We start from the raw sequence: 26029 nt of genomic DNA, 5'->3' as shown, positions 1-26029 counted from the left end.
TCTTGATAATGTTGTCCTTGGGTCCCTTGTATTGGGAGATCTGTGTACCTCCATGTCTTGAGATAGTATCTCCTTCCCCAGATTGGGGAAGTTTTCAGCAATTACCTCCTCAATGACACTTTCTATCCCTTTTTCTTTCTCTTCTTCTTCTGGTACCCCTACAATATGAATATTGTTCCATTTCGATTGGTCACACAGTTCTCTCAATATTCTTTTATTCCTAGAGATTCTTTTTTCTCTCTGTGCCTCAGCTTCTTTGTATTCCTCTTCTCTAATTTCTATTCTATTTACTGTTTCTTTTACTACATCTGATGTGCTTTTAAATCCCTCCATTGCATGTTTCTTTTCAGATATGGAATTTCTTAATGATTGAATGCCCATCTTAAATTCGTTCCTGAATTATTGAATATTTTCTGTACCTCCACAAGCATGTTTATTATTTTTATTTTGAACTCTCTTTCAGGGAGATGGTGAGTTCAGTTTCATTTGTTCCTTTTTCTGGGGTTTGTGAGATTTTGGTCTGAACCAGGTTCTTTTGATGTTTTGTATTTCCATGTGGTGCCCTCTAGTGCCCAGAAGCTCCAGTTTCTGCAGCTCCTCAGCTCCTAGAGTGAGGTTGGGGGTCATAGGGGAGCACAGCTTCTGCCTGGGGGGAGGGAAAATCTGTTTCCTGATTCCCGTCTGCAGTGCCAGTCTCTGGTATCAGAGCCAGTGGGCCAAGCACACCTGTGTGCTTTGTGTCTCTAACTTTTGCAGGCGGGACCTCCCTCTGGCTCGCCTGACACCAACACGGTGACTGCCTGTTTCTGAGCTGGTGCTGTCAGGCCAGGAGGAAGGCTCGGCAGGCTGCATGTCACAGTGGGGGGCCTTGGGGCTGAGTAGCCATCCAGGGGGATGAAGCGCCTGAAGCTTCTCAAAGTTCCCAACCTGCTGAGCAGAGTGCCCTCAGACAACCTTGTCCACGTATCCCTTCTCCCATGCAGCAAGCTCCATGTAAACCCCACCCCTTCAGCAGCCCTCTTGCTGCTAGAAAGCCTCTCAGACCACCTGCCTTTCCTTTGTCCCAGAGTGGCTGGATGTGGATCCCCTTCTCCACAAAAATCTCAGTCTCTCAAGCACTCCACCTGTCCCAGCTCCCCATCCTACAGAGCACCACACAGTGTAGGTTTCTGCTAGTGAAGCAGGTCTCCAGGGCCAGGTGTTCAGCAGTCCCAGGCTTCCACCCCTTCTCCACTCTGTTTCCTTTCCTCCTGCTGGTGAGCTGGGGTGGAGGAAGGGCTTGGGTCCCACCCAATCAAGGCTTTGTTATGTTATGCTGTTTTGTGAGGTCCGCTCTGTTTGTGAGAGGTCTGTATGCAGTCTGGTTCAGCCTTCTTTCCTGTTGCTGTTTTAGGGTTTGTTGTATTAACTATATTTTCCCACTATTTGTGGTTTTGGGAGGAGTTCTCTGTCTCCCCTCTCAGCTGCCATCTTGAATCTTAGCTATGTTGATTTAATGGAAGCCTTCCAGTAGTCCTCAGCTAGGATGGGGATCTGGTGCAATATGTAGGTTCAAAGGTAGCTCACCCACTAATGGTCATTTATTGAATACCCCAGAGTATACCAGGTACCATGTAACCTGTAATACTTTTCCTCAGCCTCTGTTTTTAAGTGATTTGGAATTATTGAAGCAATCCTAGAATTAGTTAAATCTTTGGGGAAACTTCCAGAATGGAAACTACTCTACTCATGTATATTTGTGTGTATGTAAACCCCTCAGTTCTGTTTCCAAAGCTCAGTAAAACCATATGTTTCTTAGAATTTTTCACCTGAGTTGGTTTATGTAAGAACATGTTGGCAAGGTTTTGCAAGTTAGTTAATGGCCACATTGTAACAAGGTTATTTGCTTATGCCACTTCCTACCCCCACACCTGTCAGGCTGTAATGGTTTCCTGAATGACAAGTTTCTTCAGTCAGTGCATCTTCCAGGCTCGTACATAATGCAGCTGAGACTATGCTTATTCCTGAATGAGAAGGTTTTCTTCTTAAAATACCTTGAGAGTCGTGACAGAATGGAAACAAGAAATATATAAATATAAGTAAAGACTTTCAGAAAAAAAGAAAAATCCAAAGACCAGAAGGCTTCGTTTTCTAGGATTATGTATATACTAATAGTTGAAGTCTGTGTTCCAGAATAACAAAGACCCCATTAAAATCCTAAGGTTAGACTCCAAGGAAGTTCCTAGCTATCTAGGAACTCTGCCTGTCCCAGCTCCCCATCCTACAGAGCACCACACAGTGTAGGTTTCTGCTAGTGAAGCAGGTCTCCAGGGCCAGGTGTTCAGCAGTCCCAGGCTTCCACCCCTTCTCCACTCTGTTTCCTTTCCTCCTGCTGGTGAGCTGGGGTGGGGGAAGGGCTTGGGTCCCACCCAATCAAGGCTTTGTTATGTTATGCTGTTTTGTGAGGTCCGCTCTGTTTGTGAGAGGTCTGTATGCAGTCTGGTTCAGCCTTCTTTCCTAAAACTGTCCTACCCAATAGAAATTGTTTATGTACCAATTTGGTAGCCAGAGCCACAGCTGGCTGTTGAGCACTTGATAAGTGCCCAGTGCAACTGAGGAGCTGAGTTCTTAGTTTTATTTCATTGTAATGAATTTAACCTAAAATAGTCACACATGGCTAATCACTACTGTCTGGGACAGTGCAGCTCCAGAGTTACTGGATTCCTTTGTGGGCAATAATCAGTAGACCCAAAATCTAGAAGATGGGATTCTTAGTCACACAAGAATAATCACTCAGTTCAGTGTGCTTGCATGTAAAGTATGGTTACATAACCACAGTTATTTCTTTCAGAATTTGTTAAATCTGGGTTAAGGGAGGCATCTATACTGTGGTCCTTTTAACTGCCTTGGAGTCCTAAAATATGAGATTCTAAGAAAATGTTTTAAGCGAAAATCCTTACCTTTAGTAACTAAAAACTAAGTAGATCTCTACCTGAGAGAAACCTCTTTGCAGTGCAGAATATACTAAATATTATTTGCAGCTCTGAGTAGTTTGGAGCTCTGAGCACTTAATACTCAAGTTTAACTTGATAACCAATATACCTTGTGATAATAAAAATTTTTTCATGGCCCAGGCCTAGGAAAATAGTGAAAAGTGATACAAAATACTCATATATTTTCTTACTGAGAACAAACCAAATAGAAGCTCTCATTTTTTAACTCATTTTTTAACACGACATTTAAATTCAATATTAGTGGTTCAGTTTCTGTCTGGAAAAAGAGAAACTGTTCTTTGAAAATATGACCATAAGTACTTGAAAAATAATGTTCTAAGCATGACTGTGTACTAGATCATTTCCCTGGTGTTCTATGGAACACTGAAGAGGTGTGCTTAAAAATATGTTACGTGCTCAAATAAACTTGAAAAATAGCAGAATATTGTGCCCCCTTCTTGAATATTCACAGTATGCATCAGCAGTATTAAGGGCTGGGAAAAGTGCAGTAGAGATGTCTGTTTAACAATGTTTAACCCAGTATTTCCCACATGAGTTTATCATGGACATTTTTTTTCATGTAATACATGTAAACATCTTGGAAGATACAATTTTGGGAAAACTGTACTAGATGATTCATTAAGTGACTCTTAGAATCTAAATGTAGGAGGAATCTTATAGAAGTTACCTAGTCTAATCTCTCACATGATATCCCTGAGACATAGTTATCCAGCATCTGCTTGAGCACTCCTACAAAGCAGGGAATTTAATTCTTTTATAATTCTAATTGTTTCAGAAAGTTTTTCATTATATAGCACTTGGATTCACTTCCATAGCTTCCAACTGGTAGTAACTTCTCTGGAGAATGAAGATGAAATAACTGCAAGTAAAAATATATTAGTCGAACAATGATGAATATATCTTAATACTCTTGCCTTTCTTATTTTATTTCATAGGCACCTCTTTGGGCATATATTGCTTGTGCATGTGGCCTTTTCATTTACCAGTCTTTGGATGCTATAGATGGGAAACAGGCAAGAAGAACCAATAGTAGTTCTCCTTTGGGAGAACTTTTTGATCATGGTTGTGATTCACTATCAACAGGTATTGTTGACTTTTTTTTTATGTTAGTGGTTAACAGTGATAAAATGAATGTGGTCAATAATGTTAGAATAAATAAGAGGTTTATGGTGTTAATAGACATCAGAATCTTTTTGAAAATTAAGTATTTTCAAAAGACTAAATATGGTTAATATTTGTGCATTATTGGCAGTATTGGAAAATATAGAAATTAAATTGGTTTCTACTTATTTTCTTAATGTTTTTTAAATCTTTACATATTATTGTTTTGAAACTCTTAGGACATAATTATCATCATCAAAAAACTCATAAATTATGCATAAGAATACAATAATGGGGGATAAGAAATTTGTGGTCTTCATATTTAAATGGATATTGTGTCCAATTGAAATTATGTTGTAGACTTGTATAACTGTGATAACGGGCTTGGATAAAAAGACTAGAAGAAAGTACAGTGAAGTGCTAACAATAGATAAGTTACTATAGTTAGATTATAGGTGATATGTCTTTATTTGTACTGGTTTTAAAATAATACTGTAGTACTTTTTAGAGGGGGAAAAAGAGATTTAGAAACTAAATGACAGTTTCTAACTAGTCTTCCTGACAGAAATCCCTCCTCCAAACACACACATGTATTTTTATTTAGTTCTTCAGTTGGTTTCTTGTCATTTGGCATGGCATTTAAAATATTTTAAAAGAAACAAATATCCTTAATAGTTTTACCTCCTAGACTCAGATTCACAGCTGATGTTCATGTTAAAATCATTGTCCCTGTATATCCCAGCAGCAGCTTGCTGAGTAGAGGAGAAGGAACAGTTGAGTTCTTAGAACTTTTCACTCAAGAGAAACTCAAAACATCCACTGAGTAAAGGCTAGTTGGGACATTTTGAAAGGCTATTATAATTTAATTAGGTGACAGCAGACTAATAGGTATCCTATTTTTTTATTTTCAGTGATAGTCATTTTTGTACTGGAGTTTGAGTTACAAACTTTTATAGGAAGTCATTTTTTGTATGTTATCCAAAATGGTTGATATCTGCTGAATAAGAAAAGATAGCTATCAATCTAAAGCCAGTAGGTCCCTTTGTGAATTATCTAGACCCTTTGTTTCCCTTTTTTTTACTCTGCTTTGTAATTTTTTACCCCTTATTAGTACACTATCACTAAGTTGGGAGAATCCCCCCACAAAATGCCAAAGTATTTTAATTGCTTTCAAGACCTTTGGTTCCGGTAAGTGGTGTAGTGAAAGAAGAGATTGAAGTTATGGGATAAAAGGCAATGTAGAAGATTATGTCCTCTTTCTTGTTACCTTAGATAACTGAGAGAAGATGATACATCCACATTATATCTCTTTTTGACTCATCGAAATCATTTCAAGCTCAGCTGATGTTTGTTATTCAGATTGCTCTGTTTTTCATTGTGATCTTTCTTTGGCAGTTTTTGTGGTTCTTGGAACTTGTATTGCAGTACAGCTGGGGACAAACCCTGACTGGATGTTTTTTTGTTGTTTTGCTGGGACATTCATGTTCTATTGTGCACACTGGCAAACATATGTTTCTGGAACATTGCGATTTGGAATGTAAGTAACACTTAATAGTGAGTTTATTTTCTCTTTCAAATATGGAAAATGTTTTTTGTAGTATTTGAGTATTAGGAATTGATCAAATCTAAAATTAGTTTAGTAAATAAAAGAAGTTTAAAACCCATGTTATTATAGCTACCTAATGGTCTCTGTACTTTCACACTTTTAAAAGGAAATACTAAAATCTCCCAATCAGTATTTTTAAATATGAAAAGCAGTAGCCCCTCTTCTCTCATAGCTATTTGTCTTTGCTTCAAATTCACTTTTTTTCCCTATGGTTTTCACCTTAACTCTGTTTTTGTTTTGACATATGAAAATGCATTTTCAGGAAAGATAAGTTTATGAAAGCAAAAAGAGACCCTTATCTCTAAATATCATAGCTTAATTAGATTTTATTTTCACATCGTTTTATTTATGAATCTTAAAAACCTCAGCTCTTGATAATTCAGTTGACATGAGCACACCATATAGATTACTACTGTCACAAAATGCCTAAGAATTTAAAAATGAAATACAAACTCCAAAATGTTTAATTAAGTATCACAGGTCCTATTTATACTACTTAAGTTAGTCTTTTATTTTCTTCATGGTGTAAGATTAAAAGAGAAAGAACTTGAGAAAAGACTGAGTAATTTATGAAATGTCAAAATAAAAATCTCATGGCAAATGATAGAACATCTTGACTTCGTCTCTTTAAGGTGAATCATGATGGATTTTAAAATTGTACATCCTTAATAAACTTCATTTTCTAGATCTTAAAAAGACCAGATTGCATAGAAATTCAACTGTGCTCTATAAATTCAGCTCAGATAATTTTTGCTAAACTTAATAGAATTAAGATGTCCTAAACTTACTACAGGAACTGAATAATTATTAATACTTCAGATGTTAATGAAAAGACATGTCTTAAAAGTTTTCAAAATAAAAGGGTTTAGAGAACATGTTTAAGGTCCATCTGAAGGCAGTATCCTTAAGTGATGTTAGTGGACATGAGTGTCCATTCAAAAACTGTATACCTGTGCAATCATTAACAGTTTATAAAATGATAGATACTCAGAAAATTTTGAAGATTTCTGATGTAAAAGCAGTTATTGACAATACTTTATGCAGATATATTTTCAGTATTGTTTTCATAGCCTTAATCTGAATAATGTTTTCATTGTCTTTCTCTGCATTCAATAAAACTGCAAAATATAATGGACTTCTAAGATAACTTGGTTTGCCCTAATTGAGTTTTAATTTTTAGTTGTTACTGTTTTCAAAAATAGCAACATTTGTAATATCTGTATTTCATATAGTTCATGTTTCATCAGTTATTATCTCACCAAACCCTTAAGGAGTTAATTTTCAAACCATTATTTTGAAAGCTTATTTATCTTCTAGCCTTAATTTATTCTCTTTCCCTTTCAAGTAAAACAGCACCAACCATATGATATGAGAACTGTAGGAAGGAGACAGAATGAACTGTGGAAGTAGAGAAAGAGTAAACTGCTAAATGTTTTTAGGAATGATTTGATATCACAGCTTTCTAGTTGCCAGTCTTAGAAGGTTCCTCATGGTGTATTCCTTTAATGAAATACATGCTTGGAGAATTGCTAACAGTTCTGTATTGTTAGATCATAAGATACCTATAGGGGAGTAGCAGGATATAAGGCTGAAGAAATCCAGAAAATCAAGGGCTTTCTGTGCCTGTCCAAGAAATACAAGCTTTTGTCCTAAATCTGTGGGGAGCCTTTGCAGTACCTAAAGCAAGGAAATGACAAAAGTACCTTTTGGAAAGATCAGTCTGGCAACATTTCGGAAGGTGAATTTAGAGTGGGCTATGACAGAAGGAGACACTTTAGGAAACATCAGCCTAAGTAAGTGAAGAATGATGGAGCCTGACTGAGCACAATAGAGTGCTATTGGAGAGAAAGGGATAGGTTTGGAGAGAGAGCTAAGGCATACAAGCTTTAGGACATAGTCTCAATTTGGAATGAGCAAAAACTGAAGTGACACCCAGTTCCTCCCCTTGGGTGGTTGGACGGAAGGTGGAGGAAGGTGGAGGAAGAGGAACCTATTTGAAGGGAGAGTTCTGTCAAGAACATGTATATGAGGGTTTGTGGACATACAAATAGAATGAGAATAGTAGAAAACTTAGAGAGCCAGCCTAGAAAGAAGCACATGAAAAGTTACTGAACAGCCAGAGTGAAAGGCAAACTGGAATGAAAAGCCAGAAATTTCAAAAGAACAATGCTAAATGCTGCCAAGACTCAAAATGAGGACAGAAAGTTGTACATTGAATTTGGCAGTATGAAGCCATCCAGAATAATTTCTCTATAGTAGTGGAGTGGAAGCCAGATTGTAGGGCATGAGAAGTGAGTGGAATAAATGAACACACCGTACAGGTAGCTTACAAAATGTGTGACTATGATGGGAAAGAGCAAGTCATCAGTTAGAGGAGAGAACATGGGATCAAAGGAAGGAGAATTCTGTATTTTAATATAAAATCATACAGAAGAAACTGACTAGAGAAGAAATCAGAAATACCAAAAAAGAGAGAGGGTGATTTATAGAACTAGACTGCTGAAAATGCAGGGCCAAGTGAGTTGAGGGTAACAGTCAAAGGAGTTAGATAGGAGGACATTCTCCCATTGAGACTGTAGTGATTCCTTGTAATGGTGTAAAAATATCTAGAAATGTTGAGACCAGTTTGAATTTAACGTTTTAATTTAAATTAAATATTAATATTATAAGGAATTGGTTTCAATTTGGGAAGATTGTATACAATTTTCTGAAATCCTGCAGTCACATTAAGATGACACTGAATTTATTTTTTAAGTTGAAATCAAGGTACAACATTCATAGAAATATACTGTGAGTGCTTTACATTTAAGGAGGTATTTATCAAAATACCAGTGTAATGGAGCCATATAGAACAATATAGATGTTCCAAAAAAGTCTTAAAAATGTCATTTTAGATTTCATGTATATGTTTAAAGAGCAGATAAAACAGGCAGGTGCATAATAGGTTAAATGTTGAAGTAAAGTTTATATATATATGGAGGAGGAAGTCCAAATTTTATTTTGTTAAACTAGGAAAGAACAAGGTCAATTCTCAAAGGTAATTTGAGTAAAGAAATTTTTTTACATTACTTGCTTTTTCTTACTCCTTAGGGGAAAGTGAAAGCAGCCTGAGACACCTTAGGAACTTTATTTTAAAACATTTTTATTTTAATTGTTTTATTTCAATGTTTATACACGAGTGAAAAAAATCACAAGGGTTTCTTTTCTATATGTAATAAATTCAGGTAGTTATATGTTTTATAACCTTATAAAAAACTATGTCAAGAAAGAAATTATTTGTTTTGCTTAGTCTGCTGATGTCATTATCTTTAGTTGCTATTAAGTTTGCTCATAATATCTTGAACAAAAATAGGTACTGTGATTTAATTGATCCATAACTAACTAATTTCCATTCAGAGTCAGGTATTGTGGGAAAGCCAATGTGACTTGGATACATTGTCCCTGAAATTATAAGCTGTATCTTCCAACATTTTGCTCTGATCACAGCTAAAAGCTGCCTTGCCCAGAGAATGTTAGTACCTGTCCCACCTAGACAGACTCCCATTCTACCAGCACTTCTGGATTCAGCAAGTAGAGATCCGATGCAGATGAGCACGGCTCACCGGGACCCTTTCAGATCCAGCTTAGCCCTTTCGAGAGTTTTACCAGCCCTGACGAAAGACTAGCAGGGAAATGGGCTCAGAGGCTAGAACTTTATAGAAGGATTGGGCTAGTGGAAGAATTTAAGAATTACGAGTTGAAGTTCATTTGTAAATATTTTTTAAATAGTCTTAAAAATGTTTATAGATTATATGAATTGGAAGAGTTCACATTTCCTTTCTTACGGCCTAAACTCTATATATCTAGGTATTTTTAAATATATAACTTGCAGGTGTATGTATAGAATTATTTTAATTTATTTAATTAAATGTATAGAAATTCTAACAATCTTTAATGAAATTATCTTTATACAAGACATAGGCTTTAAAACAGTCTTCCATACTGTGAAAGGTAGAACACTTACTTAAATTTTCAGGAGAAAAAAAAGAAATTTTAATAAATTGAATTCAGGCCAGTATAACTTGCCGCAAGTGTTACCTCTAAATTATCTTGTCTGTATATCAGCTTGGTCAAGGCCCACAACTTTCATGGGCTTCTTTTCCTAATTTGTAAGTAAGAGTTTTGGATTTGATGGTATTGAAGGTTCCTTCTGTGATTCTGTTAATTTCACAGATACTATTTCTAGTGTACTTAGTATTTATAATTATAGTAGGCAGAGTATTTATCTTCACTTCATTGCATTTTTCAATCCATGTTTCTAAAATTTCACGTACACATTAGCAAAAATCTCTGCCACCACATGTTTATTTCTATGTTTTTTATTTAAGAACTGAGTTTTTCCTTTCTATAGTTAAATGAAAAATTTTAATAGGTTAGGTATCCTACTGTTGGTATGACAAATTCACTTTAATTCTTATCCAATTAAAGAATAAGTATCTGAAGACCTGTAATTAAAAAATATTGTCTATTACTGTGTAATCTACTTTCTGTGGATTAAGAATTAGTAAGCTTCCTATTGAATGAGAGCCTATATAGGATCTGCATATCTTTAAATGTTTAAGATTTATCACATGAATTATTAAATACCAGAGATTTTCCTTTCAGTTTCTTGTTTCCCTGTGTACTTCTTTTTCTCAGCAATTATTCATTCATTTAGACTCTGCCCATTTCAAGTTTATCAAACTGTTATAAATAATATCTTAAAACAATCATTTGTGTTAATGTAGAACCTATATTGCAATTTGGACTCTCCAATCATCAGGTAAAATCAAGGACCTCTGTCTATTTCAGCATTCATCAGTTCTTGATTTTGATGATACAGTTTTTATTTGAAGGCTATTCTGTACTGCTATTCCAGTCACCACCTGTGTTCCCAAACTTCATTAGTGATTGAATTGGGTGTGTTACTCATTTTTACCACTAATAAATTAATCCAATGTAGTAGAGTGTTCTAATGCTGGTGTGGAGTTAAGGGAAGAGAAAGAGAAAAAAGGATAAGATTCTAGACTACAAATTATCAGAAAATAGGACAAGGAGAAGACCAATATGATTTTTGTCCTAACCATATCCAAAGAAGTCAGACTTTCCTACTTGCCCTTTCCACATACATGTGCTAATGTTACTGAGAAGTAGGAGGGTGATGAGGTGTGGGTGGTGAAGGGGTGCAAGATGATTAGTGGTTTTCAGACACATAAATGACTGCGTTGGGGCTTCTGAGAAGCATTCCTGTCTAGGGAAATCTGAGTAGGGTCTGGCATTGAAGGGACCTGTGTCACAGTGTGGTGATTTGGCGTGTAGTATTCACCACTCCTGGGTAACAGAGTCAACTGTGTGTTTTTAGTTCTAGTGTCTCCAGCTGAATATTTACAAAACATTTATTCACTGTGTTACAGTTTTATTTTTAAAATTTTTCTATTTTGACTTGGGTAATAAGAAATACATTTATGGGTAAGGAGAGTAATAGGATTATATAAATTATATCATTCTTTAGCTGTCTTTATAGGGGGAATGCTACCTCTTAAATCTATTTTTGCTACTTGTTTTAGTAGGGCTCTTTAGCAAAAGCTCTGCATAAAGTTATTTTGAAATGTTTGTTTCCTTATGCATAGATTCAATGTTACAGAGTCCCAGATCATAATTATAATATGCCAGCTTGTCACAGGAACCCTGGGACCTTGGTTCTGGAACTTCACGGTAACTGCTAGAATATTCATGCTGTCCAGTGAACAATGGTGTGAACTCAATAAAGACAGCACCTTTGTCATGCACAGAGTAATTAAAATATCAAAAATCAAAAGTCTTCCTGGTGGTATCTCACAGATGAGCAGGTTATTAGAAAGCAATTAATTTTATGTATTATAGGGCAATAAAAATCCACCCTATTAAACAGAATTTTTTGAAAAATAATATTTCTGGTGATTTGATGCTAAAAACAATTCTCTCTTCCATTTACCTACTATGTCTAGTATCATTTTTGTTCTATGTAATATTTTTAAAATAAATACCTTTCCACCATTAAATGTAATTTTTTTGGTATTAATATTTTGAAAATAGAATAAAGCAAGCAGAGTTTTCCTTAGATAACTTGAGGACTCTATAAGTAGGGAAGATTCAGTTTATTCTCTTAACTTCTTTAGTATATCTTTTAAGCAATCTAGTTCTGCTTGTTTTCAGTAATCTTGGCTTTTTAAAAAAAAATTAATGCCAAAAGCTATTCTTCTGTTTCTTTTGTTTATTGTTTTCCTCTCATAAGCTGTGCTTTTAAAACTAAGTATCCTCAGCTTTTCATATTACTACATCATCCTTTGAATACCCTCCTTTTTTATTTCTGGGTTTCTTTTGTTTTTAGTAAATATTTCCTTAGTTAATGCTAAGAGTAAGTAATATATTTGTACCTCTCATATTAGAATTGTAATTTTGACCTTATGACTTCTATAATTTCAAAAGATTTATTAGGAAATGGTTTCCCAGTAGAATAGTCCAGAATCATTCATACTTGAGTATGAAAAGGCTTCTATTTACAAGAATAATAAAGCTTAGATTCCATTTATTTTGCAGTTCAGGGAGTGTTGGGGAACTGTTTAAAAGGACACTGACATTCTGGCAATACAAGGCTACGTTAGATTTCCTACATTGAGTCCCCATGCCCAGTGCTTCAATAATTTGATAGAAATAGTAAGTCTTTGGTAGCAGAGTTCTTTCTGAAAGGTATATTGCAGCATTGTAAATCCAGTTATTCAGTGGCAGTAAGGATGGCTTTGAACAAAGTTTAATAGTGAGGGATAGTCTACATCTTTTTTTCAAAATCAACTTAGAATGTAGAGAATAGTGAGATACTACAGGTGTGCATATTTTTAGGAGCAAAACTAAATCCATTTTCACTTGAATTTATCATGTATTTATATAATTGTAGGATTCCTTCCTAGGGTAGAATAATGTGCATAGTTCAGGATGTGTTATTATTTAGCAACCTTTACCATTAACCTGTTTTCTGGTACTCTCCAAAGACCTGACGTTTTATGCTCAAGTAGTTATTTAGATGTATAATTTTTGATAGCTTACTATTATTATTATTAATTATACTCACCAAAAATCTCTCCCCAAGTGTTAGTAAAATTAATAATCAGGATACTTATTATAAACTTTTACCTTGTCTGTTTGTGATAACAAAGTACCCTGTATTTATAGAGCCCTTTATATGAAAATGTTTCTAGAAACTAATGCATTTTAATTTTAACATCATGAAAAATATTTTGAAAATACATTATTTTACCAGTTGCTAACTTACAGAGATTTCATTTTGCTTTTAATATTTGTTGCTTTAACAACAATTGATTTAGTCATTGAAATGAAATTGTCAATTGGACTTTTTTTTTTTTTAACAAAGTTCAGGGGGAAAAATAAGCTTCAGAGGGAATTGTTCTTTCTAATTTGTTTCCAGATTAATTCATTAGTATCTAAATGTATTCTATTGCCTATTGTTTTCTACTATTTTAGGGAAAATTGTGCTAGAATACAAGAAGTATCATCCTATACAGACATATTAGTGATAGTAAGTTAAAAACTTATGACGTTTGCCCCAGTTGATTAGTAGACTAAAAATTAGAAGAGTTTTTGCATTTGTAGAATCACAACTCCCAATTTCTTTCAAGATTCTGTCATTGATTATCTCTGTAACTTGGAAAAGTCACTTAACTTACCTGACTAAATTTCTTCATCTGTAAAATGGTGGTAATTCCTGCCTCCTAGGATAGTTGTGAAGATTAAGAGTCAAAAATGTAGTGTGCTGACTATAGGGCCCAGAGAGTTCATTATTATCGTAAGGTCGTGAGTGTTCATTATCATTATTATTATATTGATTTTAAGGCCCATGTGAGTTACTCCCATTTCCAGATTTCTTCTAGAACTGATTGTGATAGTTTGAGAGGAAGAATAAGCCCATGATCCCTTTATGTAACTCCAAGATTATTACTCAGTGAGGTGAGAGGACGCTCCTCATTCTTGCTTCCAAAAGGTGATAAAAATATGTGCAAAAGGATAGCTCTTAAATTGAGTCCTAAACTTTAGTTCCTCTTAGATGACTTACTCTATTCTGGTCTTTGGCTGTTTTTCCCTTCTTATTCAAAGTCACTGTGTGGGTGGTGGTTGTTTTTGCTGTTTGTAGTCTTCTCAAATAATCTAAAAATCCATATAGTCATTCAAGTGGTAGATAATACTGTTTAAAATAATTGAACTGATCTAAAAAATAAATGCTTTAGACTTTCTGTATAAATAACACTTAAATTTAAAATACTCGTAGTTATTATTACTCAGTTGTACGGTTAATGTTATTTAACATTAAGCTACCCATGTCCAGTTTGACCCTTATCAAGGATAGAAAGTAAAATACTGGAAGGTTCACTCTCTTGGCTAATCATTATTTCAGTCTACCAGTACTTCACCCTACCCATGGTATTTCTGGTATAATGCCATATTGTGGTTATGCATAAGTTCTTGAGAACTTCAGATCCATTTACAAGTAATTGCAGACCTATAGTTAATAGCAACCTATTTCTTGAGTAGGATTCCAGACACCTTCAATGGATGACTTTTTAAACAAAATGTTTCTTTTTGATTAATAAATAACTCACAAGTAAAATTGTACAAATCAATTTCTTTGATATTGTGTATTAAGCCCTAGTACATATTCTGTATGAACCAAGTTAGTATCCATCCCAAATTACAATTATATTTACTATGTACCATTTAACAAAATTAGGTTTCTAAATTAACTGCAAGTATATCTGTGAAATGCATAGAAGGCCACATGTAGAAGAATAGATTAAATTGTCTTATTTTTTATATTAGAAAGGAAAGGCACATACAAATTCTGGGAAAAGATGATTAACATGCTTATCAGCTCTCACAGAGTGTCATTTAAATCCCTTCACATCCCTCAGTGAATGCTGAGTCTGGCTGAAGTTCAAGCCAAATGCATTTATTAGGTGTTTCTCTGAACACTGAGAAGTAAAAATGAAGCTTTCAAGATAGAAGCTATCCTCATAGCTAGCTTAGATAATATGGGTTTGTTACACCCCTTACTCACTTTTAAAAGTTGTTATTTTGATGTAATAACTGATGATCTAAGCTGCCTTTACGTTGTATGGCGACTCCCTGAGATCCTTACTCCAGCTAGATTTCTCTATTCCCTATTTAAAAGATTATTTGTATTCATCTAGATCACCTTGATCTCTTTATCTGTTAATCAGTAGAGCATTCTAATATTGTAAAGAGTGATGCCCAAAGGATTTACTAGATGTTGCAGGTTATATTGACTGTGGACTGTCACAATTACAGCCTCTCCCAGTGGAAGAATAGGAGCTTAGTCTCCACACTGGCTTGCTTCTTTCTGTTTCTCTTCCGTGACAGCCATCAGAATGTTTATTGCTGGCTTGCTGTAGTAATTAACGTGTGTTCTGGCCAGAGTACTCATTATGAATTATCTACAGCAATTAGGAGAGTTCTTTTTGTCTCTTCACAACCTGTGTAAAATAAAATAGAAATAGTAAACTATTTAAAGCAATACCAGTCAAGATATAACATGGACTGTCATATAACTAGCTCTCTTCTAAACACAATCATTAACTCTTTTTTACTGTTTATCATTTCTGCCACCCATCCTTCTTAGTTTGCTTAGTTCCTGTCTCGGGATGGCCTCCTCCTACACCCTTTTTCTTTGGCAGTCAAGGTTAAAGCCATACCTCCAGGAGTGGTAATAGGCAATTCTCATGATTCAGAGCAGTAAGAAGGGGCTCATCCAGGAGTGCAGGGTATTCCTCTAAATCAGATAAGCAACCAGGAAAACTATTTTTAACTACCAACTGGTAAGTAAGTTTTCCCTGGCCCTCCCTCTTTACATTAAGGCATCCTTAGTTTAAATACAATGACAGTATGTCAGTGGTTTAGAGAATCCTGTCTTCCATGAGTTCCAAAGAGGCTAATCAGTAAAACTGTCCCTCCAGTATGGGACTTTGTAAAAATCTTTCATGTTTCCTGTCTTTTTTACATTCATCCAAGATACAAAGACTAATGCATGAGGTTCCCTCCATTTTTATTTTGTAATTCTATACTTCTGGCCCTTCCCCTCCCAAAAGGCTACTTCATATGTCCAGCAAAGTGTTGTAAGATGTCTACCCTCCTCATCCCAAGACAGAGTCGATCATCTTTGACACCTGCTTAGTCTCCTGAGTCTGCTACTGAGGGTAATTCCCCTTATTGGCAACACCATTCATCAGGTCAGCTCTACAGATTCTTTTTAGTCTAATTCAGTCCATTTTTTCCCCAGTAAATGTGTATATCAAGATACTACATCTCACTGTATGTTTGCAACTCAATAATGTCCTGTTTAAGAAACATTCTTGAACAAGGATCAGTTTTTTTAGTTGTGAGAGACCGATTTCAACCTAGTTATTTATTATGGGTATGAGAGTTGATGTATCTTTAGCTCACATTACAGATTGTTTTAAGTATCAGTTTTAGAAATGAGGGCTCTTGTCTGCTCTGGGAATTGAACCTTTGCTGTTATTGATACCTAATTTTCTTAGACTGATTTTTCTTAATTTAACTTCTTAATAGATCAATTACTCACTTTGTTTAAGAACTAACGTCACAAAAAAGATACACAGTGAATTGTCTCCTTCCTGTCGTCATCTTCCAGCTGTCCAGTGTCTATACTGTCCTCTCCAATAGGGAACCACTGTCTTAGTTTGTAATGTATTCTTTCCAGAAATTTGTTGTGTAATTACTGGCAAAAATCAAAATAGAATATTACTCTTTTTTACACCAAAAGTAGCCTATACACATTCTGCAAGATTGTTTTTCAACTAATACATCTTTGATATTTTTCCATATCACTGTGTAGGGAGCTGTGCCACTCTTTTTTTTAAAAGCTACCAAACTCTCCATTGTATGTAAGGACCATAATGTCTATAGCTACTCCCTCATTGAGGGACATTTTTTAAATGTTGCTGTTATAAATAATGCTGTAATGAATAACCTTGTATAAACATTTTGTGCAAGCATATCTGTAAAATAAATTCTAAAAATTAACAGGCATTTGGATCTAATAATCTGGGAATGATAATCTCAGGATTATGACAGTGCTAGACTGCAGAAGGGAAGGAATACCAGTTTATGCTTTGCTCCTCAACCTTTTTGCCCATATTCTTTTTTTCAGCCTTTCAGACTTCTCAATTCTACTGCCCTGTTTTTGTATCAGATGTGTGTCTTCTTGCCTGTAAAATCATTTTCAGCAATCTCAAAGCTAATCCTTGGCTGCTTTCAATATGTTCTTTCCAGAAATCTTAGGCTAGTTGACCTAATAAGTATAAGAGTTTGATTGAGAATTGGGTGATTTTTTTTCTCACACGCATACCATGGAAGGCATTAAATGAATATATCTAAAGAGCAGTGAGTTTTTCAAGGTCTCAGTGATTTATGTTATTTTAGGACTTCCATTTGATACTACAAAGCACTTATTTCAAGGTTTCATGTTAATATAGCAATATAATGCAATCCTCTGCTTGACACTCAAAATTTAATGCAACACCCCCCTCCCTTTTTTTTTTTTTTTGGTGGGAAAGGTTAAGCTACAGTTTAAGCCCAGCTCTTCAATTAGTCAGAAATTTCCTTTGGAAAGGACGGGTTTTTATTGCCCTGTGAAATTCATCAAATTAAATTAGAAGGTTCTGGATTTTGTTTGATTTTGCTTATAACAAATTTTTGACAACCCCTTCTCCCCTTTCCTCAGTATTCAAGATTTTTTTTCTATTGTGCATGATAGAGGAATGCTGCTAAGCTTGCGAGTAATTAACTTGAAATTGTTTTGAGTAATTTTGCTTTTTTTTGGCTTTTTTACCTAATCAGAATTGATGTGACTGAAGTGCAAATCTTCATAATAATCATGCATTTGCTGGCAGTGATTGGAGGACCACCTTTTTGGCAATCTATGGTAACTTTGTTCACATTGTGTATTCCATGTAATGCATGTTGTCTTTGCTTGTGTTCAATAGAAAATAACCCATGAAAAGGGTGATACATAAAATGATTTTAATCCTTCTGAAAGTGAAACACCATAGCAATGGTAGGACACAGGGCATGGTGAATTTTACTACTTGGACTCATGTGGTATGTTAGGCCCATTCCAAGGCTATTATTTTTGAAGGCTGTCTGTATTATTTGTCATTCCCTTTTACAGTTGAGGAACTAGCAGATAGTATAGCGAGTTAACCAATGACAAGATTAAATCAGATCTTTTTGTCTGAGCTATGTGAGTCTACTAGTTTTTCTGTCATATGCCTAAAGCCGAATAACAAGTATGGGGACATTAAATTAACTTTGGCCCCCAAACAGAATAAATATTAAAATCAGTGCCATAGGGATTATTTTACAAAGTCGGGACCTTGATTTTCAGTTTGACTTGAGATTTTGTCTCCCCAATAAACACAAATTCTTTTCCACAAACTTCTGAAAGAGGGAATATAATATGTATAATGTGGGGGCCAAGAACACAGGCTCAAGAACCACACTGCCAAAGTGTGATCCAGGCCCCACTGCCTACTTACTGTGTGAACTTCATCAGTTATTCAGCTCTCAGTGGTTTAGTTTCTTCCTTTGTACTAGTACCTATCTCATAAGGTTATTTTGCAGATTAAATGAGTGCTGTGTGTAAAGGACTTAGAAAGGGGCTCATCAAATAATAAGCCTTCAGTAAAAGTTGTTGCTGTTCTTAAAACTGTAATGTATCTTTCCAGATTTGAGTCAAAGTAGTTTATATTCTTTGGTCCAGTAACTGCTGATTGCTACCACCACCCATTCAGAATATTGTATTTGTAATTTACTTGGTATGATCTCACCAAAAAGATTTACTACTCCTAAATGAACATGATTCTTAAAAATCATATTAATTTTTAGGTATTAGGAAAGTTTACTGAGCTAGGTTTGTCCCTTACCTAACTCACTTAAGGATGGTAAATTAGATGCTTGAGGAAGTACAATTGATACACTTCCCTAAGTATTTGTTACCAGAAGGTGTTTAATGCCTTTTGTGGGGACAGTAGGGTTATGAGAAGGGAGAAGATGAAGGAAAAAGAATCCATAGTCAACCAGGAATATTTTGAAACTATTCAGTCATGTACATAATATCATTCAAATTCACATCTTTCCTATACATTAGTCTATGAAGACAGTAGGGTTTCTAGTGAATTCTGAGAAATATCCTTGTGAATTCTGAATTCTTTAAGTATAAATGAAGATAGATGGAGATAATTTTATTACTTTGCTCTCCAGTAGGTTAAATATAGTTATATATATATATATATATATATATGTTAATTTTTTTTAACTATATTTTTAAACAATTTAGCAGAGTAGGGGCAGGAAAGAAAAAATTTTCTTTTCCTGGAATTAGATCGTAAAGCCTAAAGCCTAACTCCACTGAAATTTTTTATATCTCTTGACTATATTATCATTTAACTATATTATTATTATTAATCATTATATTTTGTGTTTTATACCAAAACATCCCCTCTCCAAAATTATTTTAAATATCTTAAACATATGCATACTACCTGTAAAGTTTCAATATACCAGTAACCAAAAAAAATGTGATTTCTGGCTTGATCATCCACAAATAAGTCAGCATCAGGTATATTTACCTAATTATCCTTATCAATATGGAAATACATAAAGCACTGTTGTAAATGAAGTTGCAGGTATACATGTACTCTACACATATCCTTATCTTTAAGTGGTGCCTGGCAGTAAATTTGCTTCAGTGAGATTTTATTAGGATTAATACATATAATCTATACTATATGTGTTCATAATAGATATGATTTTTTTTCTTTTAAAAGGATCAAATATTTTGTCCTATTATATTGGTAATTAAAATAATATAATCATCCTTTTTTTATGATATGTTTTAAAAAGCAGTCTGAGGAACTCTCAGATCCAGGACTGAAATGAGGTTCCCAGGGCCATTTTATTATTAGTATCATTGATCCTACTGTTGCCACCATTAAACTAAAAGGGAAGGACTTGACTTCTCTGGTGATATTAGAGAAATATTCTGTGTTCTTTGAACAATTCCCAGTACAGACTCCCATAACTGATCTCAGACCACTACCTTTTTTCCTTTTACTTGGCCCTCTGGGTTCATTGCTGAATATGCTGTTTCTAATTGCATTATGTTAGATCAGGAACGATTATTGCATTTGGTAATCTTACTTATTTGTATGCCAAAATGGAGAATACGTATTTGTTTAGGACCCAGATGTGACTTTTTCATCTCTTTTGAAATTGAGAGCATAAAATGGAAATTGCTTTCAAAATCATCATTAAAAGGTAAAAAAGGCTTTTACTGTTAGGAAGTAAATTTATGTTAATAAAAGCAGAGCAAATGCCTTCATAAAGACAGGTCCAGAAGGTCAGCTGTTTTGCAAAGATAAGTGATTTATAATATATCTACTGCATATCAATTACTCATTTCTTTCTGCCTTTTTTTTTTCAGAGGTGGGTTTTTACCAAAGATTGTAACTAGTTTTTGTTGGTTTTAGTTATTTTTTTTTTTTAAAGAATTTTCATGCACAGAAAGTCGGTGCATGGTTTATATACTGCAAGAAACAAAACAATTTTTGTGCATTGCTTTTCCAAAAGGAATGTGTCTTGGAACTGTCTTCTATCATATCACTCTTTTTTTCTACAAAAAAGGAAAATATCATCACTTTGAAAGGGACCCACATGGAATCTGATGGTTATTTCCACTTTTAAATGTAGTAGTTGATTAAATGGGTATTAAACCATGAGACACCTTCTGGAATCCGGTTTAAGCAAGTGGTGAAACTATAGGTGAGGTGTCCGAATTCATTAGGTAGAATTGAAGATTTACGGTATAGCATAATTTATCTGTATCTCATTCTTAAACTAAAAGACTTAAGAAGTACCTTTATGCTTAAATAATTCAGACGTGATTTTCTTTAAACACACTGTGGACACTGTAATTATTGTATTTTAATAGAATTCACTTACATCATAAGTATTTACAAATGAGCAGTCTTACATCTTTGGGAGAAAGTAATCTCAAAATGATATTTTCTATTTCTACTAAAATTTACAAAGCCTATAAAAAAAAACTACTAACAGTTTAGTAGCTGATACTCTGCTCTTTTTCCCTGGCTATGACAGGCACCATGATCCAAAAGACTTTTTAACTCTTCCCAATCTCAAAGACTACCGAAACTCTGGGTGGGCCCAAGATAAAGGTGTTTCCAGTGCAGTTTACCAGCTCTTTCTATAGAGTGGGTGCACTTTGGCCACCTTGGATGAGTTCCAGGAGGATGAGGACAGAAAGGAAAATATTGGGAAAGACAGAATGTGCCCACCTTTCTTGATCTTGAATGTGATGTGAAAATAGCAACACTTTTAGTGCTTTTTAAAGTGCTTCAGTTAGTGCTGACATTTAAGGCATCACTTGGTGAGGCTTGGGATTCCTCTCATTCCAGCTTTCCTTTCACTTTGCCTCAGATTTTCTTGTAGCTAACTTCCTTTTTCCTTAATGTGGGGGCAAGAATACTTATTTGTATTGTCTCAGAACAGTAATTCTACATAGAAAGAGATCTTAATCTTCATCCAACAAGTATATATTGAGCACCTACATTATGCAGGGTTTGAGAAAGAATATAAAAATCAATTCAAACAAAAGTCCTACACTCAGGAGCTTATGTTTTGGTGTATCACATATGACAGAAGCAGAGAGGGCCTTAAGAATGTTTATGATACTTGGCTCCTAAATTTATAGCTTTCTTATTTTGTGGTCCAGGCCATTTACTAATTTGCCTGGATTCTCTCATGTTTCTGTTTATGCTTTCTTTCAATGGGCAACTATTTTCATGATCCTAAAGCATTTTCACCAAATTTAAAAATGCAGTTGTGACACTCTTCAGTTTAATTGTGGCGCAAATTACTGCTGTGCCAGGGTTGGCACTCATTCAGTACCCTGGCACCTGTTAATGAATTAATGTTTTGCTGCTTTTGAAATCCGAGGGAGTGTATTTTTTTCCCCTTTGCCACACAGGGCTTTTGTCTATAGAGGGAAAAGGAAACAAGCCAGAGTATTGAATTTCATCTGGGTACATCAGATTGAGATGTAACATCCTTAGTCTTCTGAACTTGAGCAGAAAAATCTCTTGGAGTTCAAAGCAATCATGGTGTTGATTTTCTCCTTTATGGAAAATAAATTTTGAATTTGTGCTGTAGGGTTTGGAGATCAATTAGGGAAGGAAGAAGACCATTTAGGATGCTCCATAAAATGATTTTTTTTAAGTTGCCCTATATTTCATTTTAGAAAGTTAAACTATGTCTACAATTTGAGATTTGAACAGGTGATTTCAATTTTTTTTTTTTGGAGATGTAGTTTTGTAAGAGGTCATAGAGTTGTATAAACAAACATTTCTAAAATGTTTTCATTGTAAGAGCTCATTGCTTTTTAAACCAGTGTGGGCTTTTAGAATCTTCTTCCTATAGTCATTTATTTCAATTGCTAGAGTAAATCAAAGGAGTGGTGCACAAAGAGAATCTTCAATTATTTTTAAAATTTATTACAAGTATATGTCATTTTAAGTGATGACTGTTGTGCTGGCAATATTAAACAGATCTCAGTCCCTCACCATCACCCCCTTACTTTAGGTAAATCAATCGTATTTTCAGAATACTATAAAAATATATTACTTCCTTCTGAAAATTAAACTTATGTGTTAAATTTTGGATACACAATTGTAGAGCTTTACCTGCTTGGATGGGCCTAACAGGTTTTTTCCCCCTGTATATGAATGCTTTCCTCTTTTCCTTCTGCTTTCACTAGCTGCCTGTATCCAACAGTTTGGAGTTGGGAACTTTCCTGAATAGACCTTTTTTGCCTTCTGTCCTCTAATTTGCAGATTTTTTAAATCTAACTGCAAACATTTCTTGTCTTTTGTGCTCCATGCTTTCTCTCTCATAGCATTTAGTAACGAGTACAGATTTAAAGGTAGGGTTCCAAAATGTACCAGAGAAAAGGCAAAATACACTTCTTTTATAAAAAGTCCAGAAGATAATTTGGTTCACTGTTGCCAGGTTAATTTAAGTATTTACTAAGCTGAAGGGAACATGTGGGAATATGAATCAAATATTTGACTGTTCTGTTTTCTTTTTTAATTTGTATGTATTTTAATTGTTTTCTCTCTCTTTACCTGTTAAAGATTCCAGTGCTGAATATTCAGATGAAAATTTTTCCTGCACTTTGTACTGTAGCAGGGACCATATTTTCCTGTACAAATTACTTCCGTGTAATCTTCACAGGTGGTGTTGGAAAAAATGGATCAACAATAGCAGTAAGTATGTTGAGAATTAGGCTTGGGATTGATTAATGATTGTGCATTGACTCCCCTATACAAAATTTTATTGTCGTTAACAACCATTTGATCAATAAATATGAGAGATGCCCTCTCAAAAAAAAAAAACAATAGCAGTAAGTATATCTTGAGATTCCCAGTGATTGTTTATGCTCAGACTTGTGTGGTTGCTTTGTTTTTCATTTGAACTGTATAAAATGGCTTGTTAATTTAGAGTTTCTGTTTAGTCTTTTAAAAAAGTAATATAAAACTTGTTTGATTTATATATGCTTATATAAACATTTGTGCATGCACACACATAGACACACACACACTTTTATAGATATATTTTTTTTTAAGTATAACCTATTTTGTAAAATAAACCTGGCCTCTTAAGTAAAATCCTAACTAATCCATACTGTCACTTTTTCATTTGCTGTTCTGGTATTCAAGTTAAAGAAACTGCTGTCAGAAACCGTGAGGTTCTTAAAGTTTGAATCGATCTGTCTTACAGCAGATCTATGTAGTATCTGGTCAGTATTGAATACCATTAATTTATTTCTTCTCTTTATTCTGTACAGGGAACAAGTGTCCTCTCTCCTTTTCTCCATATTGGATCAGTAATTACATTAGCTGCAATGATTTACAAGAAATCAGCAGTTCAGCTTTTTGAAAAGCATCCTTGTCTTTATATACTGACATTTGGTTTTGTATCTGCTAAAATCACTAATAAGCTTGTGGTAAGCACCAAAGTTTTTGTTTTAACTTTTATCCTATTTTGTGTTATGGCCATAGTTCTCATTCCATAGTTTCCTAAGCAGTTTTAGAGTTTGCTTTCCGCCAATCAAAATCTCTGGACATCAACACAGGAGCTGTTTTTACTCTTCTGTGAAGCTACAGCCTGAAGTTACCAAAAGCTCCTTAAACCTCTACAACTTTTCTCCTTTCTGTCCACAATTTAATTTGGTGATTTAGTTTATCTGCATTCTTCAGTCTCATTCTGTACACTCAAATTAAGGCTCCCTGTGTAAAGTATCTTTTGAGGGACTTATTTGGCATGGTGTATATCCCTTTGGTGTATAACTCTCACACACACTTCATATTGTCAGTTTTTTAGTTTTGGAAATTCAACAAATACTGCTAAGTAATTCTTGAAACTTGATATTTGAGCACAATGCTATGTACTTAACTTGTGGAGTTCACAATTGCTCTAATATCAAATGCCTATGTCCTTGATTCTCTTTTATTCATAGGTCGCACACATGACTAAAAGTGAAATGCATTTGCATGACACAGCATTCATAGGCCCAGCACTTTTGTTTCTGGACCAATATTTTAACAGCTTTATTGATGAATATATTGTACTTTGGATTGCTCTGGTAAGTATTGTACTATGTCCTGTTTTATAATATGGTGGCTACTTATTTATTTCAGTGGGCCAGTCTGAGAGTAACTCATATAATGATTTGAAATATTAGAAAACCACATTTATGGGGCTTTGTGAGAGTTCCTTATGGTTTCATCTTTGAGCTATTTTTTGCATTATCTTACTAAAATTCCTGCCTACATCAGGGCTCACAAATTCCAGATTTCTGACTGTAAAGTAGGTGTTGGCAAACTACACTCTGTGGGCCAAAAGCTTGTTTTTGTAGATAAAGTTTTATTGGAACATGACCATTGGCAATCATTTATGTATTATCTAAGGCTGCTTTCGTGCCACAGTGTCAGAACTGAGTGGTTGTGACAAAGACAGTATAATCCACAAAGCCTAAAATATTTACTGTCTAAGAAAGAGTTTGTTGATTCTTAGTGTAAAGGAAAAATTCTAGAGGAAGTTGAGTTATTAAACTGTATGGAATTGTAGGTGATTCTGAAGAGAATAAAGTCAGAAGCTGCTCCTCTATACTTTGAGAAAGCTTAGGGATGGCCTGAGAATCTAATAGTCTCTTTTTTTTCCAGGTCTTCTCTTTCTTTGATTTGATCCGCTACTGTGTCAGTGTTTGCAATCAGATTGCATCTCACCTACATATACATGTCTTCAGAATCAAGGTCTCTACAGCTCATTCTAATCACCATTAATGATGTAATTGGTGTTTCACAGGAAACTCATGTTTTTTGCAGAAAAGAATCCGAACATTTTGAAGAGAATGGTGTGGATAAGAACAAATATAATTTATAATAATCAATGTTGTATAACTTTTCTTCTTTGTTATTGGTAACACTCCTTAACTGTGTGAAAATGGGAATTTCAAGTTCCATCCTGTAAATTGTACATGTTGTCATACGGGGTTTGGCCCAGAAAGCATGCAGGAACAAAATGCCATGTGTTCGTAATTTTCCTGGATTCAGAATAAAATTGTCATGGGGAGCAGATCCCCACTGGTGAAAATTTCTAATGTAGAATATTTACAGGCCAAAAAGATGGTTGCTTTATAATTTTAACAGATCATCTTTTAGTGATCCTTGTTTAGTGTCTTCCCAAGCTTTCTTTACTAAGGAGCTTAGCTTGTGAGGTGGAACTAGTGATAAAGACCTTGAATTTGGATTGCGAATTCCCCTACTTTACATTGTTTAAGAAGTTTTTTGTTTTTTTTTTAATTGCTCAAGAAATGGTATACCTTACAGGCTTGGGACATCCTGTTAGCATGCAAAATAGTGTGGTAACTTTGTTGATCCATTTTATTTTTTTAAATAAATACATGATCTAAAAGCCAGCTTTTTTGTCAGTTTTATTCAGTAGAAAGATAAAACCAAATCTTAATGCCATTTTTAAAAATTTAAGCAAAATTTATCTCTGTTATTTAATAAATAAGAAAATTTTGGTGAGCTGCATTATCTTTATGTGTCCTGTGACCTTTCTGTTTTGTATAAACTCTTAAACCTAA

The 26029-nt window shown here is 34.6% G+C and overlaps 1 protein-coding gene across 4 annotated transcripts in view; it reads left to right on the top strand.

Annotated features, from left to right (window-relative positions):
- Positions 1–25858, top strand: part of CEPT1 (choline/ethanolamine phosphotransferase 1) — a 48204-nt gene extending 22346 nt beyond the window's left edge. For 3 of the 4 annotated variants that reach the window (XM_037017016.2, XM_037017017.2, XM_037017015.2), the window contains exons 3-9: positions 3929–4076; positions 5490–5631; positions 17644–17728; positions 23013–23144; positions 23726–23884; positions 24398–24523; positions 25104–25858. In XM_037017016.2, the coding sequence (XP_036872911.1) occupies positions 3929–4076; positions 5490–5631; positions 17644–17728; positions 23013–23144; positions 23726–23884; positions 24398–24523; positions 25104–25223 (912 nt within the window). In that variant the 3' untranslated portion in view covers positions 25224–25858. Of the gene's footprint in view, positions 1–3928; positions 4077–5489; positions 5632–11348; positions 11434–17643; positions 17729–23012; positions 23145–23725; positions 23885–24397; positions 24524–25103 lie in introns of all 4 variants that reach the window. The other variant, XM_073234428.1, reaches the window with a different exon arrangement.
- Positions 25859–26029: the final 171 nt, after the last annotated feature.

This window comes from Manis javanica, chromosome 4, assembly GCF_040802235.1.
Source record: "Manis javanica isolate MJ-LG chromosome 4, MJ_LKY, whole genome shotgun sequence".
Lineage (NCBI taxonomy): Eukaryota > Metazoa > Chordata > Mammalia > Pholidota > Manidae > Manis > Manis javanica.
The sequence above is the reverse complement of the archived record's forward strand: the minus strand, read 5'-3'. Positions and strand labels throughout refer to the sequence as shown.